The sequence below is a fragment of the Elgaria multicarinata genome, chromosome 17, assembly GCF_023053635.1.
Source record: "Elgaria multicarinata webbii isolate HBS135686 ecotype San Diego chromosome 17, rElgMul1.1.pri, whole genome shotgun sequence".
Lineage (NCBI taxonomy): Eukaryota > Metazoa > Chordata > Lepidosauria > Squamata > Anguidae > Elgaria > Elgaria multicarinata.
In genome coordinates, this window is record NC_086187.1 from 28922918 (window position 1) to 28948018 (window position 25101).

Below are 25101 nucleotides of genomic sequence, written 5' to 3' on the forward strand. Positions count from 1 at the left end.
AGGCGGGTCTCGCTGCTTGCCTCTATGTACATTTCCCTCGCCGTTGCCACCGCGGGTCTGTCGCAACGTGTACGGGCCGCTATTCCCACAGCAAGCAGCTGAGACACGATGCTGAGGGAAAGCGGCGCACCGGAGGCGCCTGGCCTCTGTGCTAGCAAGGGCTCCGGGACGGACTCCAGGCAAAGCGCCTTGAAATGGCAGGTCAAGCATACAGCTTTTCCGAACTGACAAGACTGACCGTTGGGATAGGGATGGAGGAGACCAGGCTGGAACAGGAGAAAGAGCAACTGAAGGTGCGGGGGGGGGAGGTGCATAACAGTAACGGTTGTCTACTTCTACACTACTCCCAGATTTGTGGGTTTTTTCCAGTTACATGTTAACTTATTTATATATGTAATTAAAAGGTTACATGTTACATATTCTCTCTCCGCCCCCCCCCTCTCTCGGCTAGAGTCTTGCATTACAACCCCCCCTTTCTTTTTTACCTAGATTTGCTAAAAAGTAGAGGGAGGTTCATTACCAAGGTTCATTAGTTCAGCTGAGGCTTTGGCTGAGTCAGGCGCTTGTGTTCCTCGCTTATGGGGGAGCCTCCAGCTCAGGGCTGTGCCAAAGTACCCCTGTGGAGATGCTCAGTTTCTGAACGTCCACTACAAAAGCAGATGGAACCCTGTTTCTTGGACGTGGGCAGCTGGAGACATGCGCCCCCACCCACCCCCACAGCCTGGCCTTGTGCTCCCGTTCAAGCCCTGAGGCCTGAAGGAGTTGGCGGTTCCCAGCTTCCGCGACATACACGTCAAGCCTCCTGTCAACCTTGCAAATAATTTTTATTCTATAGACCGGCGTGTCAAGCTCACCTGTATAAAAGTAGCATTAAAGAAGGTGGTGGAGAGGGAGACACACTCAAGCCCGAAGAAAACAAAAGTTCCGCATGACCAAACCTCCTCAAGTCTTGGCCAGTGGAAAACGGGCAATGGCACCGCGAGACCCACGAGGTGGCTAGAATGGAAGCCAGCCAGCAGGTCTCCCTCACTGACTGATCCAGCTGTGCCGGGGACCCACACGGGGCACGGATCCGAGGTGGCCACAGGCGAAGGGGCTGTTTGCTCCCAAGGCAAAGCTCCGCTCACGGCGCAGGCCTCCTGCAACGCTCCGCTGCAGCCCAGAAACGAATGGGGAGGGGAAGAGTCGCGGCAGCAACAGGCCACTTACTCTCCCTGGCGACAAGCAAGCTGGAGCGAAGGGGAAATGAGCCAGCAGCAAAGAAAGGACACGGCGCTGCCCCCCAGCAGGGGCTCAGAGCCGCCGCCGCCTCCCCTTTTTCTTGGTCCTGTGGCGGAGCTGCTTCTCTCGGCGGGCTTCTGCCGTGGTGAAGGTGATGCAGCGCACGTCCAGGAAGTCCAGCAACTTGCTCAGCGCAATCCTGATGCCGTTTTGCTTCAGTTCCGCCTGTAGCACAGCCAGCTCGATGGGCTGGTAGCGCAAGATTTGGCGGTGGAGCGCCGGCTTGGAACGAAGGTAGTGCTGCAAGGCCGCCAGCTTTTGTGCCTCACGGGCCGCAGCCTGAGAGGCCGGGACCGCCTCCGCCTCCGCCTCCGCCTCCTCCTCCTCCTCCTCCGCTGCCAGTGTGCTGCTCTCAAAGTCTGCTGATGAAGAGCTAGGAGGGAGGGAGGGAAAGAGAAAAAACTCCAGGCAGCCAGAAAACACCTCCGCTTACCTTTGACAAATCTCAACGCAGAGCACAGGGCTGAATGTGGACACGTCTACACCCAGATCAAAGGGAACCAGGCCAGAATGAGCTCCGCCCCCACCCCCGCCCCCGCCAGGAAGCCTCGTACCTCTGCGATGTCACGGAGGCCTCGCTGCCGGCGACGGAGGACCCGGTCGACTCCTGCGAAGCGCTGAGGGACGGGCCGTCCGTGCTGCCCCCAGCGGGGAATCCGGCTGCAGGTAACGCCGCCCCCTTTGGCTGCCCAGATCCAGCCTGCGAACGGCACGGTTCAGCCATCTCCCCACAGCCCGGATCACCTCCTCCGGAGGGATCGGGCCTCCCTGGTGGAAGCCTCTGACAAAATCCTGGCCGCTGCTTCTTTGGAGTGCTGGAGGCCGGTGCCCGTTGGGCAGTTCTCGGGCCGGTCTTGGCTGGGCTGTGGAGCGGAGGCAGCTGGGAGGGCATGGGCCGCGCTTGGCAGTCCGTTCCCACCTTTGGGTGAGTATACTGGAAGATTTCCTTCAGCTTTAGCACCATTTGCCTCTTGGGGAGGGCCCGGACTCCAAACCTAGCACGGGAAAGCAGAAGGAAGGTCAGCGCAGGCCTTTGCCCACCCCGCCCCCCCACAGGCTGTCTGCGACCTTGGACTTCTCTGCCGTTCCAGCTGCAGCAGGAAGCGGCTCCCATCCTGACAGTACCCACCTGCTCAGCTCCTTCTTCAGCTTGGGGGTCTCCATGGCTGAATAAGGGGGCGTCAGCGGAGTTGTACATGGAACATCCTTGGCCCGGCGGGCAAGCTCTGAGGCGCAAGAAGTTGGAGAAAAGCCCATGAGCTCCCAGAAGCAGCGATCCGTCGCACTGGCGGCAGCAGCAGCAGTAGCAGCACAGCGGCCTCCACTTGCCACAGTTCCTCGCCCGGCAAAGCGGCCGTAACGGAAGCGGCAGCAGAGGGAGGCCCTTGCGCAGAATCGAGCACGAGGCACAAATCCCCGCAACGCACAAACTCGGTCTTCCTGAAGCCAGGACAGGGCTTCAGGAAGGCTGGCCCCAGGGGCTTCCAAAGAGCCGTGGCTGAGCCAATCATGGGAGACGGTCGCTGGCCGCACTGTCCCGCCCCCATCTTGGCCTGGGGTGTGTGTGTGTGTGTGCTCTCGGCCGCTGGAGGCAAGGACTCTCCACAAGACAGGGCCGGGGGGGGGGGGGGGGGCTGTTGCCGCTGCAGCAGCACCTGAGGAGAGCTTTGAAGCAGCCTCAGGGCTCCCGCTCGTGTCATTATGCCAGTGGGGTCTCAGGCAGCAGACGGCCCAGGTCAGAGAGCTCTTCGCCCGGCTACAAAGTGGACGAGCTGCGCGTGCGGAGAGCGGAGCCAGGGGCAGGTCCCCTCCCTCCCCCCCCCCCGGGGTCAGGCCAGTGCCTTACGTGGCGTTGGCGTCTCCTCAAGCGGCATTGACGCTGGCAGCATCTGCGTGAGAGGGAGGGGGGGCCCCTCGCTGCTGTCGTCAGAGTCCTCTCCGGTCCAACCGGCCCACGCCGGCTCCCAGGAACGGCCTTTCCCAAAGTGGCCTTTGGGGCTTCCTCCCTCGCTTCGCAGAAGAGTCCCCAGCTGGCTTCCGGGTCCTACAAAGGGCAGAGGGCCGCCGGCAGCCTCCTCCCGGGCAGGCAGAGCCCCCCCTGGAGCAGAGGCGCCCCCCGGGAAAGGCGGGGCTGCTTCTGGCTCCTCTTCGCTGTCGTCCACCACCACCACCACATCAGCCCCCGGGGGGGATGGGCCACTGCCGGACAAGCGGGCAGCCGAGGGCAGCGAGGGAGGCCGGTCGCATGCGGAAAGTAAGCTCTGCAGCGACGGCCTGTCTGGGAAAGAGCGTGGAGGGGAGCTGAGAGCCGTGGGGCTGGCCCGGGCCCATGGCTCTCGAGGCCCAGGCGTGCCGTTGCGCTTTGCCTCCAGCCTGCTCAGCAGAGGAGTGTCTGGGACCAGCAGAGTCCGTCCTTCGCCGTAGCTGCCGTCCTCCTCACCACTGCTCAGACCCCAAAGCCATGGGCTTTCGCCCGGGGGGCTGCCGGCATCCTCACAGACTAGCGTTGCCAGCAAAGGGACTGCAGTCATCCGATACGGGTGGGGGGATGGCCCCTGGCTGCCGGAGACGTCCGCCCCCCCCCAGCTCAGCCTACGTCCGGAGGCCCCCGGGCTGGGCCCAGAGCGACCCGGGTCCGTCCCTTGCCCCAGCTCCACCTCTTCATCAGAATCCAGCACCACAATGAGGGCAGCCTCGGCGTCTGCCTGGAGAGGACGTGGCCCACAGCCGGGCCTCTCTGAGCTCTTTCGCCTCCTGCTGCCTTTGTGCTCCTGCTGGCCGTCCCAAGAGGAAGAGAGCCGCCCGACTGCGCACGGCAGCTGCGATGCAGACTGAAGCAGAGGGCCAGCATGGGAGGGGCCTCCGGCAGAGGATCCTGGGGGTGAGTCATCCCTGGGCAAGACAGGCCCATGGCGGTCGCTGGGGAACAGCCCCCGTGCCGGCCGGAGGTCCTTCGGCGGCCCCTGGGGAGGGCTGGGAGGCTGCCCGGGGACGGTGTCTTGGTCGGCTGAGCCGGTGCTGGGCTCCCTGGCAGGGGGGCTCTTGGGGGATCCCTGCCACGCCCTTGGGAGCTCTGGGGAGCTGCCCTCCTTCGAAGCCTCAGCCCACCCAAGGAGGGCCTGCGTTGGGGATGATCCGCTGGCGTTTGCTCTTGGGGGCCTCTTTTCCTCGGCCTCTTGCTGGGCCCCCAGCGGAAGCTGCCCCAGAGCATCTCTCTCTTCCTGGCGCTCCCCAGTGGCCACGGCTGCCGGGGGCTCCTCCAGCCCCTTCCTCGACCAGGCCTCCCCGGGGGGCCCCCGTCCTCCGCCTTCCTTGCGCTGGCTCTGCCGGCTGCCCCTGTCCTCCTCCGCCCTGCCTGGAGCTGCCCTGCGCTGAGTAGCGGCAAAGGCGTAGATCTCCTCGAGCTCCGGCCCGCTGACGTGGTCCCTGCTGCTGCTCGCGCTGCCTTGGCGGGCGCATTTCAGCAGAGCATCCTCCTCGTCCTCCTCCAGCCACATGGACTTCAAGAGCTCCTCAAAGGTCTCCGCTCGGCCGTCATCTTCTTCAGTGGCAGCTGTACCTCCTTCCCCCTTCTCCTCCTCCTCTTCCTCTCTTCTAGACACCCCTGGACCAGGCTGGGCTCTGCACAGAGCAGCCAGCTCCGCCACTCCGAACCTGAAACAACACGGGTAAGCAGCAATGCTCCCCCTCCTCCTCCTCTCCCTGTTTGCCCACCACGAGCTCCTGAGGCCAGGCGCCTGGGTGGGAGTGCTGCTAGGCCAGCCCCGCCATGGGCACCTCGCTGGAAAACAGCCTGAAGCAGCAACGCACAAACCTCGTGGCCAGAGCATCCACGTCTGGCAGCACGTGGCGAGGAATGTCGTGGTCGGCCGTGTAGAGATACTTCAAGAACACCCGCACGGCCTCCCCGGGCACGTCGTTCAGCAGCACGCGGCACGTCTCGGCTGCCCCGTCTTCAGCCACTGTGAAGCCTTGGCGGTCAGCCTGGCAGAGGAGGAGAAGAAGAATCAGAGGCTGCGGCAGCCGCGCACCCTGGGCAGAAGCTGTGCCAGGCAGTCCTGGATGCAGGCTGGGAGACGCTCCAGCACGTCCTGCCCTGCTCGCTGCCTGGTGGCTTCCACACGGACCGCAGCCCACGGAGCCTGCAAGGCCTAGAGCCCGTCGCTCCTTCACCCAGCCACACAGCCCCCTGGACTCCTGCTGCAGCCGAGCTCGCCCCGACCCCGTTCCTCCATGTCCGGTCTATAAAATCCGCCACTCGTCCTCACTTTCCGCTCTCTGGGTTTCTTCCTGCCTCTTTGCCGAAGGAGCTGCCGTCGCCTTGAAGACCGTGACTCCCAGAGGCTGCCTGAAGAAGGCCAGGCAGGCAGGCAGGCAGGCAGGCAGGCAGGCAGGCAGGCCCCGCGCCTGGCGCTGGCTCTCCTCGGGGAGCTTCCCCAGTCCAGAGCGGCATCCCGAGGAAACGGAGCGGAGCGGAGCTCTTAGGCCCACAGGATGAAGCAGGCCAAGAATCCAGACCCAGAGCAGCCTGGGGCAGGCAGGCAGGCAGGCAGGCAGGCGGGCTCGCCTCAGGGCTGAACCTCCAAGGGGGTGTACATGCGCATCCCCCACCCCCGAAAGGCCATCTGCCGGAAGCCCCTCCCTTACCATCTGCATGAGCTGCGGGCAGCGCGCGTAGAGCACAAACAGGTGGGCGTAGAGGAGGTCCCCGCTGTCTACCTGGAACTGGATGTCACTCAAGTGGGGGTTGTTGACCATACCCCTGAAGGCCGCAGCCAACGAATCGAGCGGGTGCTGGCAGAGGAAAAGCCGCAGCAGCAGCAGCAGCAGCAGTCAGGGGAGCTTTGGGGAAAGTCAGCAGACCCACCCAGCCGCCCCCTTTCCCCACCAAAACCTTTACAGGCTCAGCAAACGCTATCAACATGTTTGGGCTGGAAACACCTGCGGGATGGGGGGGGGAGGGATTCCAGAGTTCCACTCCTGCTCCGCCCCCCCTGCCTGCAGCGCCTCCTGCTGCCTTGCCCCCCGTCAGCGGCAGCAGGGTGTGTCCCAGCGAGGCCCCACGGGTTCTGCCACGCTTTGCTTTAAGGGGGATTCAGCTACACATTTCACTTACTGCTGGATGACAACTTCTTGGGGACGGCTTCTCCTCCTCCTCCTCTTCCTCCTCCTCCTGGGAGTGGACAGGACGGCTCTGCAGGGCACCCTTCTCCGCCGGCTCTTGCCCTCAAGGCAGAAATAACCGTTCAGATACCTACTCTGGCCCGGCCCAACCCCTGCCCTTGCAGGTGGACACAGCGCCAGCCGGTGTGGGCTCCTCATGAGAATCCCCTGGGCGCTCTCAGCCTTCACAAAGAGCGAGCCTCTCCATGGCTCAGCGGACACCAGGCCTCGAGCGCAGCGTGACGTCGCAAGCAAGGACTCGCCCCACCAGGGGGCCGCACAGTTCGTGGGGGCCCCAAATCCTGCCTCCCAAGAACGGCTGGTGGCTGCGGAGCCCTGCGGGTGCGCCACCCATCCCGCCGCGCTGGGAGCACTCGCCCGGCTGTGCAAAGCGCTGACCTGCCCCGACGAGCCTTACCTGCCCCCTGCAGCCGCTGCACCTCCAGGCCCCACTGGGTGAGCGTCAGCCCTTCGCCAGCCAGCTCCGTGAGGTCCTGCAGCGCCTCAGCGTCTTTCGGGCTGCAGGCCAGCTCCTCCCTTGGCTCTGCCACGCTGCCGTGAAGAAGGTCCCCACGGCCTGGGCCTCGAACAGGCTGAGCGTCAGGCACCACAGGCTCCGCCTCCGGGGGGCTGCCAGGCACTGGGCTCTGGGGAAGGAAGGGCAGGGCATTCGCTGGCAGCCCGTGGCAGCTTGACTGAGAGTGACAAGATGACCCATCAACTGAGGGTGGGAGTCGTGTGTGTGTATATATCAGTCCCCGCCCCGCCCCCAATCTATATGGTTCAACACCAGGCGGCAGCCCAAAACGGACGGTTCCCAAAGGCCCCTAGCCTTGGTCTCACCAAGGAACCCCAACGCACCTGGACTGGGCACTGCGGAGGAAGGGGAGGGAGCAGACCCACGGCACGGAAGCTCCCTGCAGCTGCACACGGCCCGGCTAAGGAGCTGAACTCCCACAGCGACCTCCTCTGCAGGCCTTTGGGCGAGGCCAGGTGGCTGCCGGGGAGCGGAGGGGTGCTGGGGAATTCCTCCGCCTCTGAAAGCAGCGATGCTACACGCCGCTCCGTTTCCTGGCGCGCCTTCTCCGGGTCCTGAAGCAGCAGCGGAGGCGGCGAGCGGGCAGGCTTCGCGCGGCTCTTTTTCCCTACGCCACAGCAGGGGGACACGGCACAGTCAGCTCCGCCCGCCAGCCCAGCAAGAGCCTCGTGGCCCCAAGGAAGCCCACACCTGGGGGGCACGCCGGGGAAGGGGCTAGAAAGCTTTGGGCACGATAACAAAGAATGAATTGGGAGAGAGAGGTCACTTTCTGCGGCCAGGATCCAGAGGCCTCCCTCACCCGCCAGTCCCGCGCACGAATCTCCACCAACGGGAAAGGGAAGAGCTCAAGACGCACCTCCAGAAAAGGGAGCGCTTCAAGGGAACGACTGCTTTCGCCACCCCTCCAGAGCCCCCGGCCCTTCCCCGATGGCAAACCTGCTCTGGGGGGCTTCCTGCCTCGCGAAGGGCCGTCCTGCCTCCCCCTGGCCAGCAATTTGGCCGCTGCCGTCTCTTCCTCCAGGAGAGAGCGTGACATGGCCACCGCCAGCAGCAGGTCCTCATCCACACCGTCTAACCGGGCCGCCTTCTTGGGCTTCTTGGCCGAGGGCTCTGCAGAAGAAGCACCTTTGCGCTTCAAGCCGCTGAACGCGGCAGGAGAGACAGTCAGCCACGCCGGCAGCCCACGAGCCCTCCCCAATCTCTGCTGCTCCTACACAAATGGCAGCGGCTCTCCAGCGACAGACAGCTGAGAGGCAGGGGCATCTTCCGTCGCAGGGCGGGCAGGAAGCAGCGGTCAGCTCCCCAGGGCAGCTCTCTCCCAGCCCCGGCTGAAAGGAGCCTCCCTGTCTGGGTGCGAGGCCTGCTCAAAAGGGCCGCCGTGGTCCCACCGGGCACCGTGCCGGCCTTCCGCCTCTCTCCCGCCCGTGGCGTTCTTGCACCCCCCCTCCCTGTGTAGCTCCATCTCAGCACCCCCCCCCCTTGGCACTGCAGGCCCCCTCGCTGCATGCCGCCTGCCGCCACCCTCAGCCGCCCTCTCCTCCTGGCCCCCGCCGTGCCCGTTGCTCATCCCTGCCGCTCACCTCAGGGCCGGAGGGAGACCAGGGCCGCAGGGCCAGGCCGCCGCCGCCGCTTCCTCCTGCTGCCGCCGCACGGCCTGCAGCAGCAGCGTGGGAGGGACGTCCATCCTGGCAGCGCAGCGCTTCAAGTGGCTGCCTCGGCTCTTGGCCGTGCCAAAGCGCTGCCCGCAGATGGGGCACTCGGGCACCGCCGGGCCGGGGGCATCCGGGCGCCTGCAAGGAAGAGGGAGGAGGTCAAGGAGGTCCAGCAGCCTTTGGGGCTTGGCTGGCTCGTGAGCCTGGCAGGAGGCTGCCAGCTGGGCCACCCTTGTCCCAAGGGGCCACCAGCTCAGAGAGCCCAAGGGGGTGGGGGGGCAGGCAGGGGGGAGGGGAGGGGAGGGGAGGGAGTGAGGGGGTCAGGCAGGAGGGGAGGGGGAGGGGGTGCAGGCAGGGGTGAGGGGGTCAGGTAGGAGGGAGGGGAGGGGGTGAGGGGGTCAGGCAGGAGGGGAGGGGGAGGGGTGCAGGCAGGGGTGAGGGGGTCAGGTAGGAGGGAGGGGAGGGGGTGCAGGTAGGGTGAGGGGAGGGGGTGAGGGGGTCAGGCAGGAGGGGAGGGGGAGGGGTGCAGGCAGGGGGAGGGGAGGGGGTGCAGGTAGGGTGAGAGGAGGGGGTCAGGGGGTCAGGCAGGAGGGAGGGGAGGGGTGACGGGAGGGGGTGCAGGCAGGGGGAGGGAGCAGGGAGGGGTGAGGGGAGGGGAGGGGGGTGAGGGGGCGGGCGGGCGGGCGCTGCCGGCTCCAAGCACCTGCGGCCGTGCTGCTGGCGGGCGGCGCCGCCCGGGTCCTGCTGGCAGTCGTGCCCGGGCCCCGGTGGCGGAGGAGCCGCGGCGTCTGCGCGGGGGGGCAGCGGCGGGAGGCGGCGGGGGGCGGCAGAAGCGGACGACGACGACGACGACGACCCCTGCGACAGCCCCCCGGGGGCGGCCCCGTCAGCCTCGGGCGGCGGCGGCGGCGGCAGCTGAGCCCCCGCCTCGCCCGGCCCCGGGCGCCCCTCCCCCTCCCCCTCGGCGCCCCCTCGGCGTCGTCGGCGTCGTCGGAGGCCCCCTGCGGGGAGCGCCCTGAACTCGTCCTCGGACTCGCCCATGGCAGCGCCGCCTCAGCCGCGCAGGCGCGGGGGGCGTGGCCCGGAGGACGCACCGCCAAGCGGAGGCGCGTCCAGAGCGGCGCTGTCCAGCAGCACTCCCAGAGCGTCGCCGAGGTTCTTCCGCCAGCGCCGCCCAGCGGAGCCTGGGAGGCAGGCAGGCTGGCCCTGGAGGGCGGGGCGGCCAGGCCGAGGGGAGGGGCCTGACCTGGCCTGAGGCAGCTCCCACCGGCCAGGCCCGCCCCTCTGGCCACCTAGAGGCCCTGGCCTGGGAGGGCTGCCCGTCACCCCCACCGGGGCCTGTCCCTCCTGGTGGCCAGCAGCTGGGTCAGTGAAGGCCCCACGGGCTGCCACGTGGCACCTCTACCTGTGAGGAGGGAGCAGGGCCAGGCCTCTGGCGCTCTGGGCCGGTGCCTCGCTGGCAGCTCCCAGGGAGCAAGGCTCCACCTCCGCCCTTCCCGGCTGGCTTTCCAAAACGAGGCGCCCGCCAGCCCAACGCCACCCTCCACGGCCGAGGCATGAGGGGCCGGTCCTAACAAGACCCCGTGCATTTGAGGGCTGCTTTCGGACACCCAAACCCTAAGCCACCAGGCAACCCAAAACCTTGTGTAATAAAAGACAGGCAACGCAGTCGCATACATAATGAATTTATTGTTAATATTTCAAGACAAGCTTTATTAGGATAAGAAACATCTAATCCATAAATAAAAACTGTATTTTTTAGAAGTTAAGTCCCATGGATTTCAAGGAGACTCACTTTCCAGTGGGTCCCCCAAAGACTGGAGCAGCCTGGAGGTCCACCTCCCCACCCCATCCATGAACCAGGCAAACTCAAAACACGCCGGGGGGGGGGGGGGCAGTACGAACGTCTTAGAACTGAAAAGAGACTTTATTCAAGACAAAGGAAGAGTAACTGCCAGCCCTCAAGGGCCGCTAGAATTCGGACACAGAAGTTCAGGGAAACCCTGGCAGCCAATCACCGGCACCGCAGGGACCCCCAGAGCAATCCAAAAGTGCACATTTTAAAATGAAATGAAAGACATTTCCACGTAGCACATCTGTTTGCTGTTTTCAGCAGGGTAAAAGCCAGACTTAGGGCCGCTTGCTGACTGAGCCACCAAGCCGCTTCCACAAATGCACTGGAAAAGTCAAGACAGCCACATAGGCCAAATCCCCTCTCTGGAGAAAAACAGCGTCCCGGCAAGCAGTGCGGAAACGTCGCACTCAGACAGTGTCGGCGCCATGCTCAGGACGTGGCCCTCAATGCTTCTCCAGGGCTTTGGCGAGGAGCTCATTCAGCCGGTTCACCATTGGCCTGGGGTCGTCGTTCAGTCCTGCCGCTATCATGGCGTTGTCGTAGATCTGCAGACAAAGAAGGAACAGCTCAAAGAAGCGGCTGGTGTGGGGGTAGTGATATAAATAATAGTTAACGAATAGTTAACTGTTCTCTATCAGAAGACAAACAGTGAGGCAAACATGCAGCCTAAGCGAAGAGACCACATACACAGTGGGGGTCAAAAGGTAAGCGCGTTATCTGGAAAGACCCGGCTTGCTCAGTCAACAGACAATACACAATGGGTTTCTGCCAAGGGCAGTGGCTGCAATGTTAGTCTATGGGCTTCTTGTGGAAATATACCCAAGCATGACACTGTATGACCAAATATGATGTAACTTGTTTGCCATACAGTATAAAAGTCCTGGGTGAGAAGCATTCGGGGCTGCTGCTGCTCCTAAATTTGAAGCAGGCAGTCTTTTCGCTGCGGAAATAAAGCCAAGGCTTTGATCTTACCCCGTGTCTATTTGTTATTTGGTTCCAGCGGCTAGACACAATCCGAGACAGAGAGAGCTCAATTTGAGGGCTCTTACCACAGTAGGAGCCCAAGGACATAAATAAATCCACGTGGTGGCAATAACGGCTACCTGAACCCCCGCTCCGCAAGCAGCAGTAGCGGAGGCTGAGGTGGTTCAGAGCTGTGACTCTGTCAGCGCTTCCTTCACGCCGAGAAGGCAGCCGCTACAACTCACCTGGTCAAGCAGCATTTGGGCCAAGTCCGGCTGGCTCAAGCGCAGCTGGCTGAGTTTCTTGATCAGCGCGTGCCTGCAGGGGGGAGAGGCAGCGAGAGAGCTGCAGGCTAGCAGGGGACCGAGGGCGTGGCTCCCTGGCAGCCCCTCTGCCCTCGGCCTCCCGGGCGCCATGGCTCAGCCCCCAGGCCCAGCCCGGCCTACCAACTCCTCATACCCTGTATTTATCTCCAGCGTGGGTTGCAGCATCTGGGCCCGCTCCTCACTGGTCTTGGCCAGCTGCTGCATGCGCAGGAAGTGGCGAGCGGCACCCATCTCCAGCACTGTGATCATGGCGGGATGCGTGTCCAGCCGTGGGGTCACCTGCAGGGCAGCAGCCGTAAGTGAGGCCAAGGCCCCCGCAGCACCCGACAGGGCTAGCCCCCACAGGCCGCACGCTGGCCCAGCGAGGCCAGGCACCTCCACACACCCCCGCTACCTTGATCGTAGCCACGCGAGAGCCAAGAGCGTTCCTCATCCAGGCCAGGAGGTCCTCTGCATCTGGAGAACTCAGGCACTCTTCTGCTGCAGGGGGAGCACGACGCCATCATCAGGGTGCCGGGAGAAATCCAGAGCCCTCCTGCCCCAAAGCCACCGTGGGCTCGCTAAGAGGCCTGTCCCCCCCACCACACACACACCGGGAACAGCCAAGCCCCTTCTGCAGCTGCTGCCCCACAGGGATCGTGGCCACTTCCTCCAGGCTCACAACCCACCTGCTCCCCTCATCTTGCTGCCTTCCTGCTGGCACCGATGCCCGTTCCCCGCCCCAGAGCCCCGGGCAGCAGGTTCTGGCCAACGGCAGCTCAGCCATTTCCGGGCTGCCCTCCTTCCTCCTCAGGCGTCTGCCTACCTGGGCGGCTCTCCTCAAACTTCTCCTCTTTGTAGTGGTCAACGACAATGTCTGTCTCCACGGACATCAGCTTCTTCTTGTCAAACTCCCGGAGGTGCAGGAGGGTCAGTTCGTCAAACTGCTCATAGCAGAACAGCACCTAGTGGGGAGAAGGGGACCCAAGACCAATGCAGCAGAGGGCCCACACACCCCTCTCGCTCGCTCTCAGTCACCCGCAGCGCGTTACGAGGCCTTTCCATCTCCGCAGGCCGTGTCGCTCAAAGGCAGCGCTTCCCAGGGCTTGTGCCAAAGGCAGTCCCAGCCGCTGCTGCAACCCACCCCCAGAACCACGTCGCCTCCCTCGCTCACCTCGGCGTCCTTCTTCTTCATGGCTTCGTAGTACGGCGAGTGCTCAGCCAGGTGCCGGTTAGGGGCACACAAGTAATAGATGTTCCTGCTGCCGGCTGGCATGCGGCCGGCATAGTCCGGGAGGCTGGTCAGCTGGCCGGCTGGCAGCGCGGAAGACTCGTAGCGCAGCAGCTTGGCAATCTCCTCCTGGGAAGGGAGGTCCCGTCAGCCACAAAGGGAAGGAGCCACGCACGCACGCCCCAAACGTGGCAAGGCCATCCGCCCCCACGGCCACCAGCCACGCGCACCTTGATCTCCTGCTCGGCGATCGTCACGATCCCCTCACGCATGAAGAGCCCGTAGTCCTCAAAGAACTTGGCGTATTTCTTGGGGTCCTTCTTACTTTGGTCGACGAAGAACTTAACCAGCCTCTGCTGCAAGACATCCCGGAGCTTCCTGCAAGAGAGGAGCCACACCCAGAGGGTGAGAGCCGTGCCAGGGGTGCAGCACGGGCCACGGATGGCGGCGCGCACAGGCAGGGCGAAAGAGCACAGGAGCCGCTGAAACGCCAACGTTGGGAGGGGGGGGCGGATTGGGGGAGGGGGGGCATTGACTCCCCCTCAACCCCTTCACCAAAAACATGCCCTGGCTTCAATGTGAGCAGTCAAAGCTAAGCAAGAACCACAGCACCCCCCCACTAGACGTGCCAAGAGCGCATTCCCCCCCCCATGTGCACAGCCCTCATGGTGCGCTGGGGTGCCATCCCCACATTGAAAGGGTCAGGTAGTGTGGGGGGGTGCACAACAGGCCCCCTCTCTGCCTGCGACCACAAATGCCCGCCAGAAGAGGCCCGCCTGGGCTAGCAGACTCTGGAGACAGCGCCTCCTACAGGCTGCCAGCTCAGTGAGCAGGCTACGTCCCAACTGAGGCTCCGACTACAAGGGAAGCCACAGCTGACCGCGGCCCCCAAGGTGCAGGGGGGCCGGGCTGCTTGCTCACCTGATCAGGGTGCTCTCCTGAAGCAGCTCCCGGCTGAGGTTCAAGGGGATGTCCTCACTGTCCACAACCCCTGCAAGGAAAGGGAGGCATCAGGGAAGGCAGCTGTGATGCTACCCGCCCCAGGCGCCTCCTGCCCCAGGCGCCTCCTGCCCCAGGCGCCTCCTGCCCCAGGCGCCTCCTGCCCCAGGCGCTCTCCCGCCTGGCTACCTTTCAGGAAGCGCAGCCATTTGGGCAAGATCTCCGTGGCTTTGGTCAGGATCAGGACCTTGCGGCTGTAGAGGGCAACGCTGGAGCCCAGCTCACGGCTGACATCAAACGTGGAAGGCTTCTGGAGGTACAGGAGAGAAAGCAGGAGGAATCTGAGATGGCGGCAGAGAGTGTGGGTGAAGGGACCCAGCCTCCCGGGGTGGGCTTGCTGCTTCACAGAATCATAGAATCGCAGAGTTGGAAGGGGCCTACAAGGCCATCGAGTCCAACCCCCTCTGCTCCATGCAGGAATCCACCCTAAAGCATCAGCGTGTCCCCCGTGCCCCTGCGGTCTGAGATGCCAGACCACTCAAAGGAGACGACTCCAACCCGCTGCCCAGCCGCCCTTGGCGCTCACCGTCTCCGGCACGTAGAAGATGCTGCGGATGTTAAGGGGCGCGTCTGTCTTGTAGTGGAGGACGTAGCGAGGCTCGTCGTACGCCTGGGCGATGAAGCGGTAGAACTCCTTGTGCTGCCAGTCCCCAATCTCCTTGGGCTCCATCACCCACAGCGCCTGAGCAGAGAGAAGGGCCGGGCACGGCTGAGGACCCGGGCAGGGCAAGGAGGACCCCGAGGGCGTCTCACGGCAGCCGAGCCACCGCCCCCACGGCCACCCTGCGGCTGCACCTCTCAGAGCCTTTGGACTGTAAGAAGACCAGGCTTTTAGGATGCTTTTTAGGATGTTTGAGCAATGGATACTACGTTTTCAATCGGTATTTTATACTTACTGCTGTTCCCCACCTCGATCAAAACAGAGAGGCAGGTAAGAAATATTAGTACTGTATTTCTTCAATTCTAAGACGCACTTTTTTCCCCATATAAACATCTCTAAAAACGGGGTGCATCTTAGAATCGCGGGTGCGTTTATTATTTCTTAGAAGCAAAGCTTTTTTTTCTGTTGGTGGTACTGAAATTAGTGTGTGTCTTATAATCGATGGCGTCTTAGAATCGAAGAAATACGGTGGTAGTAGTAGTAGTAGTAGTAATCTTGGGGCAAAGGGAGGAGAAGAAGAATCAACCCCAGAGCATGGTTTTAGGTGCGGGAACCAAATCTTGAGTGGGCGGGGGGGGAGTCAGCCTTGTGCAAATCACTGTCCCAGATGCAAACTGGGAGAACTGCCAACGGCAGCTCACAGGTAAGAGGGGTTCTCTGCCCCCTTTCCTCAGATGGGAAGCCACAACCAACACGCCCCCATATTGCATGGGAGAGGGGAGAGGGGGGTCCCGGAGGAAGAATGAGGTGCTGCTCGGGGCGAGATTGGCACCGGCACTACCCGAGGACGCTGGAGGAGGAGGAGGGCCGCAGGGCCTCTGCACGCACGAGGGCTGCCCTGTCGCCCACGTCAGGGCTCGGCCCGTTGCCAGCACACGTCTTACCTGCAAGGTGTTGACACGCTGCCCATTTAGGTAGAGGGGAAAGCTGATGAAGTTGCTGTATTTTGTGATGACCTCTAACGGAGGAAAAGGAGGCACTGAGCACCGCCGCGAGTCTTTCCTACCCCAAGGCGGAGAGCCTCGAGCGGGGGGGGGGGCTAAATCTTGCCCCCCCCCCCGGTCCTCCAAATGGCCCCAACCTCCTCCCCCGCAAAGGATCACTGGGTGGTTTCTCAGCGTTGGCACAGTTTCCCCCGTTCTAAAAAGTTTAACTAACTAAACGTGTCTCCTAAAGCAGCTGGTGTAAGAGCTTTAAAGCTACAACATGCTGGTACTTTCTGTACTTTTGGCCCCGCCCATTTGCCTCTGGCTCCTCCCACTGCCGGAAAGCAGCCCTGAGAGCTTCTCCAAGGCGGAATTCAGCCCATGGAATGAAGAGGCTCCACCCCCTCCCCTCCCCGTGAACTTCCTTCTGATTGGACAGGGCGCTCTCTCCAAGGTCCCAGGCAGGGAAGTCTGGCCTGAGCCTTTGACCAGAGATGGCAGGGAATCAACTAGGGGGCCTTCTGCTGCAGGTGAAGCAGGTGGTGGCCCGCTGCCACCATGCCACGGCCCATCCTCCCCACGAGCCGAACTCTGGGGGCTACAGAAGCACCCTGGGAATCCAAGGGAACTCAGGGAGTGCCCACACACCCACCCAGGCATAGGGAGAGGGCAACAGGTGAGCCGCCCAGCCCTGCTTGCTCACCTTTGACTCGCTCTTCACTGGCAAACTCTTTGCAGTCCTCCTTGAGATGGAGGACTATTTTGGTCCCAGCTCGAACTCCGGAAGCTTCTGAGATCTCAAATGTCCCTGAACTGGGAAGGAGGGTCAGAAACGTTTGTCACAGGAACAAGAGGAGCCCCAGCGATGACCTGCACACCCACCTGCTGGCAACAGCTCCAGCTTCCCCCCAACCCCTCCCCTGGAAGTGCAAAACAGCCACAGCAAGTAGAACCTCCACGTGCAAAGGTTAAGAGTTGCAGGATCATCCGATTATTCGGCACCGTCCCTGGCCCACGTGTCCCAGGGGCTCCCAAACGGGCTCGTCAGCAGCCGGACAGAGGCCTGTGACCAGCCCATGGCACAGGGTGATGCACTGTGGCCAGCCCCTCGTGCCGAGGCAGGACCAGCGCTCCATGTCAGGAAGTAACGCTCTAGTCACGTTTCCCCGTGACTTCGAAACCGAATTCAGCAAGAGGCTCAGAGGCAGCTTCCAGAGAAGAAGCCGTCGCTTCCATGTAACTGCAGGCCAGCCTGGCAGTAGTGCAGGCACTGCACTCTACCCATGCTCACATTCTAAGTGACGAATCCAAGCAGCTGAAGCCCCAGCAGACAGGAGGCACTGGAGGCCCCTGAGCTTTGACGCAGCAGCAGCAACAGGGCCCCTCCACCACGTCTCGGGTAAGGAGGATCCCCGTAAGCACCCCTGGCCCTTGCTCCTCCCCACTGCACTGGCACGCGCGCGCGCGCGCGCACACCCACGCCGCCTCTCTTACCCGTCTGAGCGCCAGCAGTAGCCGGGGCTCCCGGACGCTGCGGACTGCGAGAAAACTTCCACCCGATCAGCCACCATGAAGGATGAATAGAAACCCACTCCAAACTGGCCGATGATCTTACTGCTGGCCTCGGTCTGGTTCTGCAGCATATCCAGAAAGGCCTGAGGACACAAGGATGCGCACTTGCGGTCAGGCCGCCCACCCAAGCGCCGGGAGTGCTGTGCTTGCCTCAGCCAGACAGCTCACCCAGGTCCCGATAAGCTGAACCCCAGCGAGGGAGAGGGCCCGGCGGGCCACAAAGGGCGCCTTCCCCAAAGGCATTTTCACTTGGAGTCTTCAGATGCCAACTCCCAGGACAAAGCCCTCCCAAGGCGGCTTACAAAGTTCCATTTAAAGAACGCCACACATGTTTTAAGAAACACACAAACCACAAGACTAAAAACAGAAGCAAGGTGGCCCGAGAAAGCACCAGAAGCCGGTAGCTGCACCCGAAAGCAGGGACTCACCTTCGAGGTAAAGGCAGCAGCAGGAGCAAAGGCCCCTCCGCCCAATGGCCATCCACCACCCCACCCCACCCCTCTGGCTTACCTTGGAGCCGGATCGAGCGATAGTGCCAAGATTAGACAGAAGCTCCTCCTGGGTCATCCCAACGCCCGTGTCCTGCAAGGAACAGAAAGGCAAATGAATTTATTTATTTATTTTTATTTATTTATTACATTTTTATACCGCCCAATAGCCGAAGCTCTCTGGGCGGTTCACAAAAATTAAAACCACATGAAGCGGCATCATGTCCGTGACACGGGAAGAGACGCGCCATTTCGGGGTGGGCGAGAGGTGGAAAGAGAGGTGCGCCTTCTCAGGCATTCCCTCGACATTTCCACATTCAGGGACGCAGCCAAGCCGTAGCGACAGCTAGAAGTTTGTTTGTGGAAGGTCCCACGGTGATGACGACTTTGCACCCGGAGGCTGGTGCGTGTGGGACAGTGCTGAGGGAACAGACAGGGGGAAGGCCAGGGTCAGACCCCCACCCCCGCTCTGCCATGAAGCGCATCTGGTAGAAACGCTAAAAAGCCAGAGGAGCCCAGAGCTGCCCCAAAGAGCGCCCAACCGCTTGTGTCCCCCCCCCCCGCCTCCCCCTGGGACTGGAAGGGAATCCAGAGCCGTGCTGGCTGGTAGCCACTGACAGCCTTCTCCTCCCCTGAATTTCTCGAATCCCCTCTTAGAGCCATCCAAGTTTAAAGCCAAGCCCCGGGCATCATGGAGGGCTTCTGAATGACGCACATCACCCCAGAACGCCCAGGAGCTGAGGGAAGCTGGACCCTAACAATGTCTCCCTGATAGCTGAGACAATGCTGCACGATGGCCCGAGCTTCAAGGCAAGGAGATGCTCCACAGAGGCAGGAGAAAAACCCTTTCTGGCCCAGAGGTCTTGGCGAGCGTAGCTGAGGAGCAGGAAGGAAAGGGCCAGGTCTTTCAAGCAAGGGAAGCCTGGCGGAAGGAGGCCCCAGAGCCCTACAGGACCTGCCTTCCTGCCACAATACCTGGATGGTGAGAGTTCTCTCCTTGGAGTCTGTCTCAAGATGAATCTCCAGTTCTGGCAGATCCTTCCCTTCGGACAACATTTTATGGCGCAGTTTTTCCAGCGCATCGCTGCCATTGGAGATCAGCTCCCGGATAAATACCTGCAGGAAGAGGACATGGCAACTTCTCCAAAGGGTGGGATTACTGATCAGCTCCTTCAGTAGGCCCTTCCCTAGCTCCAACTTGCAGGACTCTTGTTTTTTGTATTCTGCCACCTACAAGTCTAACCACTTTTCTCTGCTTTTGATTTCTCCTTTTCCTTTTCTATTTCAATTCCAGGTGTGTTTGTTCTTTATCTCCTGCTTATTCTCTCCTTCAGATCTCGCTGCATTGTATTACCCTGATTCCCTATTGCTTAAATCTTGTCGTTTTCCTCCATCACACATCTTGGTGCAATTCCTCCTTGGATCTCTTAGCCGCACAACATTTGTTCAATTGACTCTCCATCTTTTTCAAAGCACACCTTACGATGTCGCTTTATCAACTAGCCTAAATGTTTTATGCCTTTTTCTCGCTTTTAAGTTTTGTTTTTGGTCATTTGCTGCCTAATCTTGATTGTGGTGTTGAAGAATCCCTCGTTTTCTAGGCGCTTCATAGTTGATAGCAACACCCACCATCAGCAATACACCACATCCTCAAAACACAAACAGTTGCTGTTGCAAGCTGGCTTACGTTTCACTTTTGTGTGCAGCAAAAGCAAAACGGGGAAACACAGCAGAGCCTTTGGGCCAGTCGCTGGCCCTCAGCCTAAGCTACCCCAAAAGCGAGGAGGAGGAGGAGGAGACGGAGACCCACCTGCGGCCGCCGCCGCTGCCTTGGGGCCCTTGGAAGGGAAAGGTGGACTGCAAATGCAGGGAGTTATTCATCAAGGTGGCCACCCACCCACGGGCGGCAGCAGAGCCCTTGGGGGCCCAGCCTCAGGGGAACCCCCGGGTCAGACCTAACCGGGGCACAGCTCCGGCCTACCTCCTTCTCCGAGTAGAGGGATCGGGCCACGATGTCCAGCAGCTTCCGAGTCTCGGCCTGGAACTCGTGCGTGGAGGCGGAACCTGCAAGGGCAAAAGAAGGGGGACGTGAGGGTCGGGGGTCGGTGGTCTTTCGCCAGCGCGCCCCGCAAGCCCTCAGCCCCTGCCCACACGCCCGGGGAGGGGACGTGGGCGCTGCCCGGCGGAGGGAGGCAGGCAGAGAGGCAGGGAGGGAGGGAGGGAAGGCCCGGCCCACGCACCCGCCCGCCCGCCCGCTCACCTGGGACGCTCTCCGGGCGGCTGAGCAGCCTGTGCAGCGGCGGCGCGTCCTCCTCGCCGCCGCTCGGGGCGGCCCGCGTGCTGCAGCGGCGCCCGGAGGCCCAGCTCGGCAGGGGCAGGAGCGGCGGCGTTGGCGGCGCCAGGGCGGCGAGGGAGCAGAAGGCCGGAGCGCGGGGGGAGAGGGCGGCAGCCCCGCCTCCCCTGCCCCCCACTCCCCGCCCGGTCCCGGCGCGGAGCAGGAGCGGGAGCAGGCCCAGGCGGCGGCGGCGCTCCCCGCGGAGCAGCACCGGCAGCAGCAGCTCGGGCCTCGCCATCCCCACGCGCTGGCCGGCTGCCTCGCCACTTCCGGCGCACGTGGGGCGTCACCGCAGCCGAGGCGGGCGCTCCGGTGACGTCGCGGGTGCGGGTGTGGGTGTGGCCTGCTGCCCCCGCCCCCGGCCGCTCGCCATCCGGTCGGCCGCTGCCGAAGAGGCGCTGGAGTGCGCATGCGCCCGCCGCCGCCGCCGCCGCCGCCGCCGCCGCTCGCGAATCCCGGGTCCTCGGCTGGGAGAGGCCTGAGGCCACCGCGGCGGCCCGGAGGAGGGAGGCGTGGTAAGCCGGCCCCGTCGATCGCGGCGCGGGTGCCCCTGGGCATGTGCAGAGTGTCGGAAGACTGGGGCAGGTGGGGGGGGCGGGGGGCGTCTTTCTCCTTCTCCCCCCCGCATCGCCCTCGGACGCGCCTTTCCCGGGCGGGCGGGCGGGCGGGCAGGCAGGCAGGCAGGTAGCCCGGGGAGGCCCGTGGGCGATTCCCGCCCCGGAGTCGCAGCCTGGAAGGCAGAAGGGCGGAAGCAGCAGCAGCAGCAGCAGCAGCAGCCACCACGGACAGCGCTCGCCGGGGGAGGGGGAGGGGGCGGGGGAGGGGCGCCCTCCCCTCCCCTCCCCTCCCCCTCCCCCCGGGGGTCTGCGCCTGAGCTCCTTATGGAAGGAGAGGGGGGGCTTCATGCGCTCCCCCTCCTCCCCTCCCTCTCCCCCTCCCCGTGGGCCCCCGTGGGCCGGTGACCCCCCTGCGGCGCAGTGCCGGCCCTGCTGGGCTGGAGGGGGCTGGGCGGGCGGCCCTTGGGCCCCTGGGGTGGGGGTCCGGGGAGCTCCGGGGAAGGCCCGATGCGGGGCCCCTTCCTCCAAGGGCCCACAGAGCTGCGCGGAGGGTGGGTGGGTGGATGCGGGGGCCGAGGCTCCGGCGGGCTTTCAAGGGGAGGAGGAGGAGGAGGAGGGTCCCTTTCAGGCTCTGGGTTCCGGTCTCTCTCTTTTTGGGGCTGCCTTTGAGGGTGGCCCCTGGAAATGACATAAAGTGCACCTTAAGTATAAAGATCTTGCAGCAGAAAAGGACTCAAACCCAGACCAGCAACCTAAAGGAATTTAACTCAAGGCAATAAGCCGTGTCAGCTGACAAAGCCAGTCCTGCGTCCCTAATAAAAAGTGGGTTGGGCTCAGGAGGGGGGCAGGGCTGCGTCCGGGGCGGGGGTGGGTGGGGAATTCCCCCAGCCCCTCCCTTTGGCACCTGGCGGCCAGGTTGGCTTCAATGGCCGGTCTCTGAGCGAGGCCAGTGCCCAGGGTCTTGGGGCTCAGGCCTCAGGCGGCCCTTCCAGTCACCCTCCGCCATCCAGGGCTTTCACCATAACAAGCAGCCCTTCCTTCACATTGGGCCCGGGAATGCGCAGGCTGCCGGCAGAGCCGCACAGCACACGTGTTGTTTGCTTTGGCCGCTTTGTCCCCACAGCGGTGTTGTGTGCCGGGCTGGCTTCAAATGGCTTTATGCTACCTTCATAAACCACCCAGAGAGCTTCAGCTATGGGGTGGTATGTAAATGCAAACAACAACAACAATAATAATATCATCATCCCTGGGCTGGGGGCAGCATGGCTCTGCCCTGGGTTTTGACCACTGTGGGAATTGGCTTCGTGGGCTGGACAGGCCTGCAGTCTGATTCAGTGGGGCCCTTCTTAGGTGGGATCGGGTCCAAGAACCTTTCCAGGAGAACCAGCCAGGATGGAGAACAAGGACTTGGAGGCAGAGATCCACCCACTCAAGAACGAGGAGTGCAACGCGCCCGAGAGCCAAGCGAACTGCGCTGAGAAGGAAGCGGGGCCCTTGAGAAAGGCCGGCCGGCTCTCACGGTGGCGCACGGCGGCCTTCTTCCTCTCGCTCTTCCTGTGCCTGATGGTGGTGTTTGCCTTCTCCTTCATCATCCCGTGCCCCGTGAGGCCTGTTTCCCAAAGGACGTGGCACAGAACTTACGACAACGCAGGTGAGTTCGTGGGCACAGCGGCAGAGGGGTCTGGTGGCTCCTTAGCGCAGGGGTCCCCAACACGGCGCCCGTAGGCACCTCCGATGGTGCCCACAAAGGCACCCAATGGTTTCTAGTATTTTTAATATACTTACATGGATTTGTACAAAATGCATACAACGTTCTAGTAATAAAAGATAGGTTTCAACAAAAGCAGACTTCGTATCCATGTAAATATGTATTTGAAGGTGGTGTCTACGGTTTACCCGTTCAAATATTGAAAGTGTTGTAAGGTCCTCAATCCATTATGTCATAGGAGGGCAGTGTTTGTTTTTCCAATGTTATCATATTTTTTTAGTTATCAAAAGGCTGCGAGGAATCCATCTACGCTGACCGAGTGTGTGCATCAAGGCTGTTCCAGGACAAAATTTATCCATGTGCTAAACTCCCCCCCCCCTTTGCAAAAAGAAGCAACTACTGGACATTGCCTAAAACATAAGCTTTAAAAAATCATTCCCTGTGCTACACCACCAGCAATGAGCAGAATTAGACAATCCCTTACGAAAGAGCGGCTGTGTTGTCCAGTGGACACTCAACAAAACATGTTGCTGAATAAAATGCAGCCTCCGAGCCGTCGATGTGAGCGGCATTTTGGCATTTTGTGGTGGTGCCCACAGCATGTTCTCAAATTACCAAATGTCCCCAAAGATTGGGGGGCCCCGTCTTAGCGTCTCACTGGGGTGCGTGTGCGCCATGACCCCCACCGCAGCACCCAGCTCCAGCGCCCTTCTCTGATCTCGTTGCAGCCGCGTACGCGTTCCTGGCCGTGGGGGACGTGGACAAGGACCGAGTGCAGGACGTCCTCTTTGCTTTCAAAGCGGCTGCCGCTGGCGGGCTCAATAGCAGCAGTGCCAACAGCTCTTGCTCTAGTGCAGGTAAGAGTTGGGGGAGGGGAGGATCTGAGATTCAAGGGGGGTCGGGGGGGCAGAAGGCAGCATCGGGGGGGGGGTGCTGACCTTCCCTCCCCTCCCTCCCTCCCTCCCTCCCTCCCTCTCTCCAGGCTTTGCCTCCCCCTGTGCCTTCGTGGCCGCTCATTCGGGCACCAACGGCAGCACCCTCTGGCAGAGGCCTGTGGCTGAAGACCTGCTCTTGATGGACTGCTCGGCTGAACACGAACACTCCCCGGCCTGCCTCATCGCAGGGAAGCCAGACCTCCTCGCTGCCCTGGACTTGGAGACAGGTAGACTCCGCCAGCATCTCTGGGACGGCGTGGAAAATCCAGCCGGGGGTGTAGGCTCCCAACCCAGGCCTTGGGCAGGGGGCGGGGTGGTTCCAGAAGCAGATACGTATGCAGGCCCAATCCCCGGCAAGGGGCCCGGGAGCAGAGGTTGGCTGCTGATACGAGCAGGGCTTGCAGGGAAGGCGGCTCTCTTGGAGCAACGAGGCACATCCAACGATCGTTGCGAACGCTGAAGAAGAGCCCTGAGGCTGGATCAGACCGAGGGCCCGTCTAGTCCAGCGCTCCGTTCCCACAGTGGCCAGGCAGCCGTCGGCCGGGGACCCACGAGGCCGGGCAGGGTGCAGCGACCCCTTCCCACCCAGTGACGCGTCATAAAAAACCCTAGCTAAAGCCAGCAGCGCGGGGCGAAGCGGCACGTCAGACCAAGGCAAAACAAGCAGCAAACAACGCCGACTGAGCCGGTGGCCACAGCAAAGGCCCAGAGGATGCTGGGAACTGGAGTCTGGGCCCCAAGGGTCTCCCTCCCCCTCCCCCTCCCCCCACCTCAGCTGGTCTTGTCTGAATCCGCGCCGCCTGCTCTGCTTGCTCCTCAGGCCGGACCCTGTGGCAGGAGGCGGCCCACTTCGGAGCCAATGCTACAGTGCTGAGTCCCTTGCTGAAGGTCCCAGACATCAGCGGGGACGGTGTGCCAGACCTCTTGCTCTTCGCTGCCGTGGGAGAGGAGGTGAGGCGGGCTGGAGCCACGGGGCGGCCCTGCCACGGGAGGCGGTCCCGTGCGCTACAGCCACGGCGCTGCGGCCCCTTCGCGGGGCCCAGGGAGTGCAGCGCTGCTCTGCCTCTTCCCCGCAGATCCAAAGCGCCTTCCATTCGGGAAGCGACGGCACCAAGATCGGCTCCCACGGAAGGCTGCGTCTGCCGGGGAGGGTGGGCCACCTCCTGCACGTCACCCCGAACGAAGCCCACTATGTGCTCTTCTACACAGGCGAGTCCCGCGGCTGCCAGAGATGGGCGGCGGCATGTCAGCCTGGATGCCTCACCGCGGGGGCGGGGGGGGGGGGAGCTGGCTCCTTGGCGGCCTCCCTGGCTCACCGGCCCCCTTTCTCCTGGTGCAGCCGATGCCCTGTATGCCTACTCCCTGGAGTTCTTCTACCGCATGGCGCTCTCCGCGGGAGACCAACAGCGCCCCAGCTTGAAGAAGGACCTGCACTGGGAGCAGATCATTGACGGACTCACCCACCAGGTCCCCTTGCTCAGGTACGGGCGGGGGCTTTGCCGCGTGGGAGGCGCTGCGCACTTCGCGAGAGGCCCAGGCCGCCCTCCCCCAGGGGTGCTTTTCAGGGGCCGGCGCTGTTGGGAGCCTTTATGAGGCTCCGGCTGCAGCAGCAGTGAAGCTCCAGGCCGCCTGGCACTGCCGCAAGGATCCAAAGCCCAGGCTCGCGGCCCCTTTTCTCATGGCCACGCTGGGGAGCCCTCAGGGTGGGACTTGGGGCGGCCGGTGGGTCTGCGAAAGCAGGCTCCCCATGGGGAGCGGTGCCGCCTCGGTTGCCGTGGGCGCCTCCTGCGAATCACGGCTGTTCCTTGTTCCTTCTCCTCCTCCTGCAGCTCTGGAGAAATCCAATACCTGACAAAGGTGCCTGTGAATTCGGGGACCAACCTCTTGATTGCGAGGTCGTCCGCCCTGCAGCTGGTGGAGGAGCAGCGCCTG

At 62.8% G+C, this 25101-nt stretch overlaps 2 protein-coding genes across 2 annotated transcripts; both read right to left on the reverse strand.

Annotated features, from left to right (window-relative positions):
• Positions 1–805: 805 nt before the first annotated feature.
• SLX4 (SLX4 structure-specific endonuclease subunit) lies at positions 806–9675 on the reverse strand. The gene is made up of 12 exons (XM_063143499.1): positions 9338–9675; positions 8563–8772; positions 7919–8124; positions 7306–7589; positions 6863–7091; positions 6398–6507; positions 5929–6075; positions 5096–5265; positions 3128–4935; positions 2411–2507; positions 1836–2276; positions 806–1654 (listed from the first exon to the last, which is right to left on the reverse strand). Exons 1-12 carry the CDS (start codon positions 9673–9675, stop codon positions 1294–1296), a joined length of 4401 nt encoding a protein of 1466 aa, XP_062999569.1. The 3' UTR covers positions 806–1293.
• Positions 9676–10389: 714 nt separating this feature from the next.
• Positions 10390–22118, reverse strand: TRAP1 (TNF receptor associated protein 1). Its single transcript, XM_063143500.1, has 21 exons — positions 21956–22118; positions 21523–21691; positions 20613–20699; positions 20340–20519; positions 19895–20235; positions 19616–19698; positions 18610–18750; positions 17657–17728; positions 17069–17229; positions 16278–16387; positions 15533–15606; positions 14514–14669; positions 14117–14237; positions 13910–13979; positions 13219–13366; positions 12932–13117; positions 12584–12722; positions 12173–12258; positions 11912–12057; positions 11698–11770; positions 10390–11034 (listed from the first exon to the last, which is right to left on the reverse strand). Exons 1-21 carry the CDS (start codon positions 22116–22118, stop codon positions 10933–10935), a joined length of 2808 nt encoding a protein of 935 aa, XP_062999570.1. The 3' UTR covers positions 10390–10932.
• Positions 22119–25101: the final 2983 nt, after the last annotated feature.

Bases quoted from the DNA above. Each gene is read 5' to 3' on its own strand.
- SLX4 (XM_063143499.1), bottom strand. From the start codon at position 9,675: ATGGGCGAGTCCGAGGACGAGTTCAGGGCGCTCCCCGCAGGGGGCCTC. The intron at 6,076-6,397 runs GTAAGTGAAATG...TTCCTCTGCCAG, and splicing joins CAAGAAGTTGTCATCCAGCA to CACCCGCTCGATTCGTTGGC. The intron at 2,508-3,127 runs GTAAGGCACTGG...CTTGCGCCTCAG, and splicing joins TGAGGAGACGCCAACGCCAC to AGCTTGCCCGCCGGGCCAAG.
- TRAP1 (XM_063143500.1), bottom strand. From the start codon at position 22,118: ATGATGAAGGAGAAGGCAAACACCACCATCAGGCACAGGAAGAGCGAG. The intron at 20,236-20,339 runs GCGAGCGGCCGG...GTGCGCCGGAAG, and splicing joins CGGCAGCGGCCGACCGGATG to TGGCGAGGCAGCCGGCCAGC. The intron at 16,388-17,068 runs GTAAGAGAGGCG...CCTCCTTCCCAG, and splicing joins TACTGCTGGCGCTCAGACGG to TTCAGGGACATTTGAGATCT.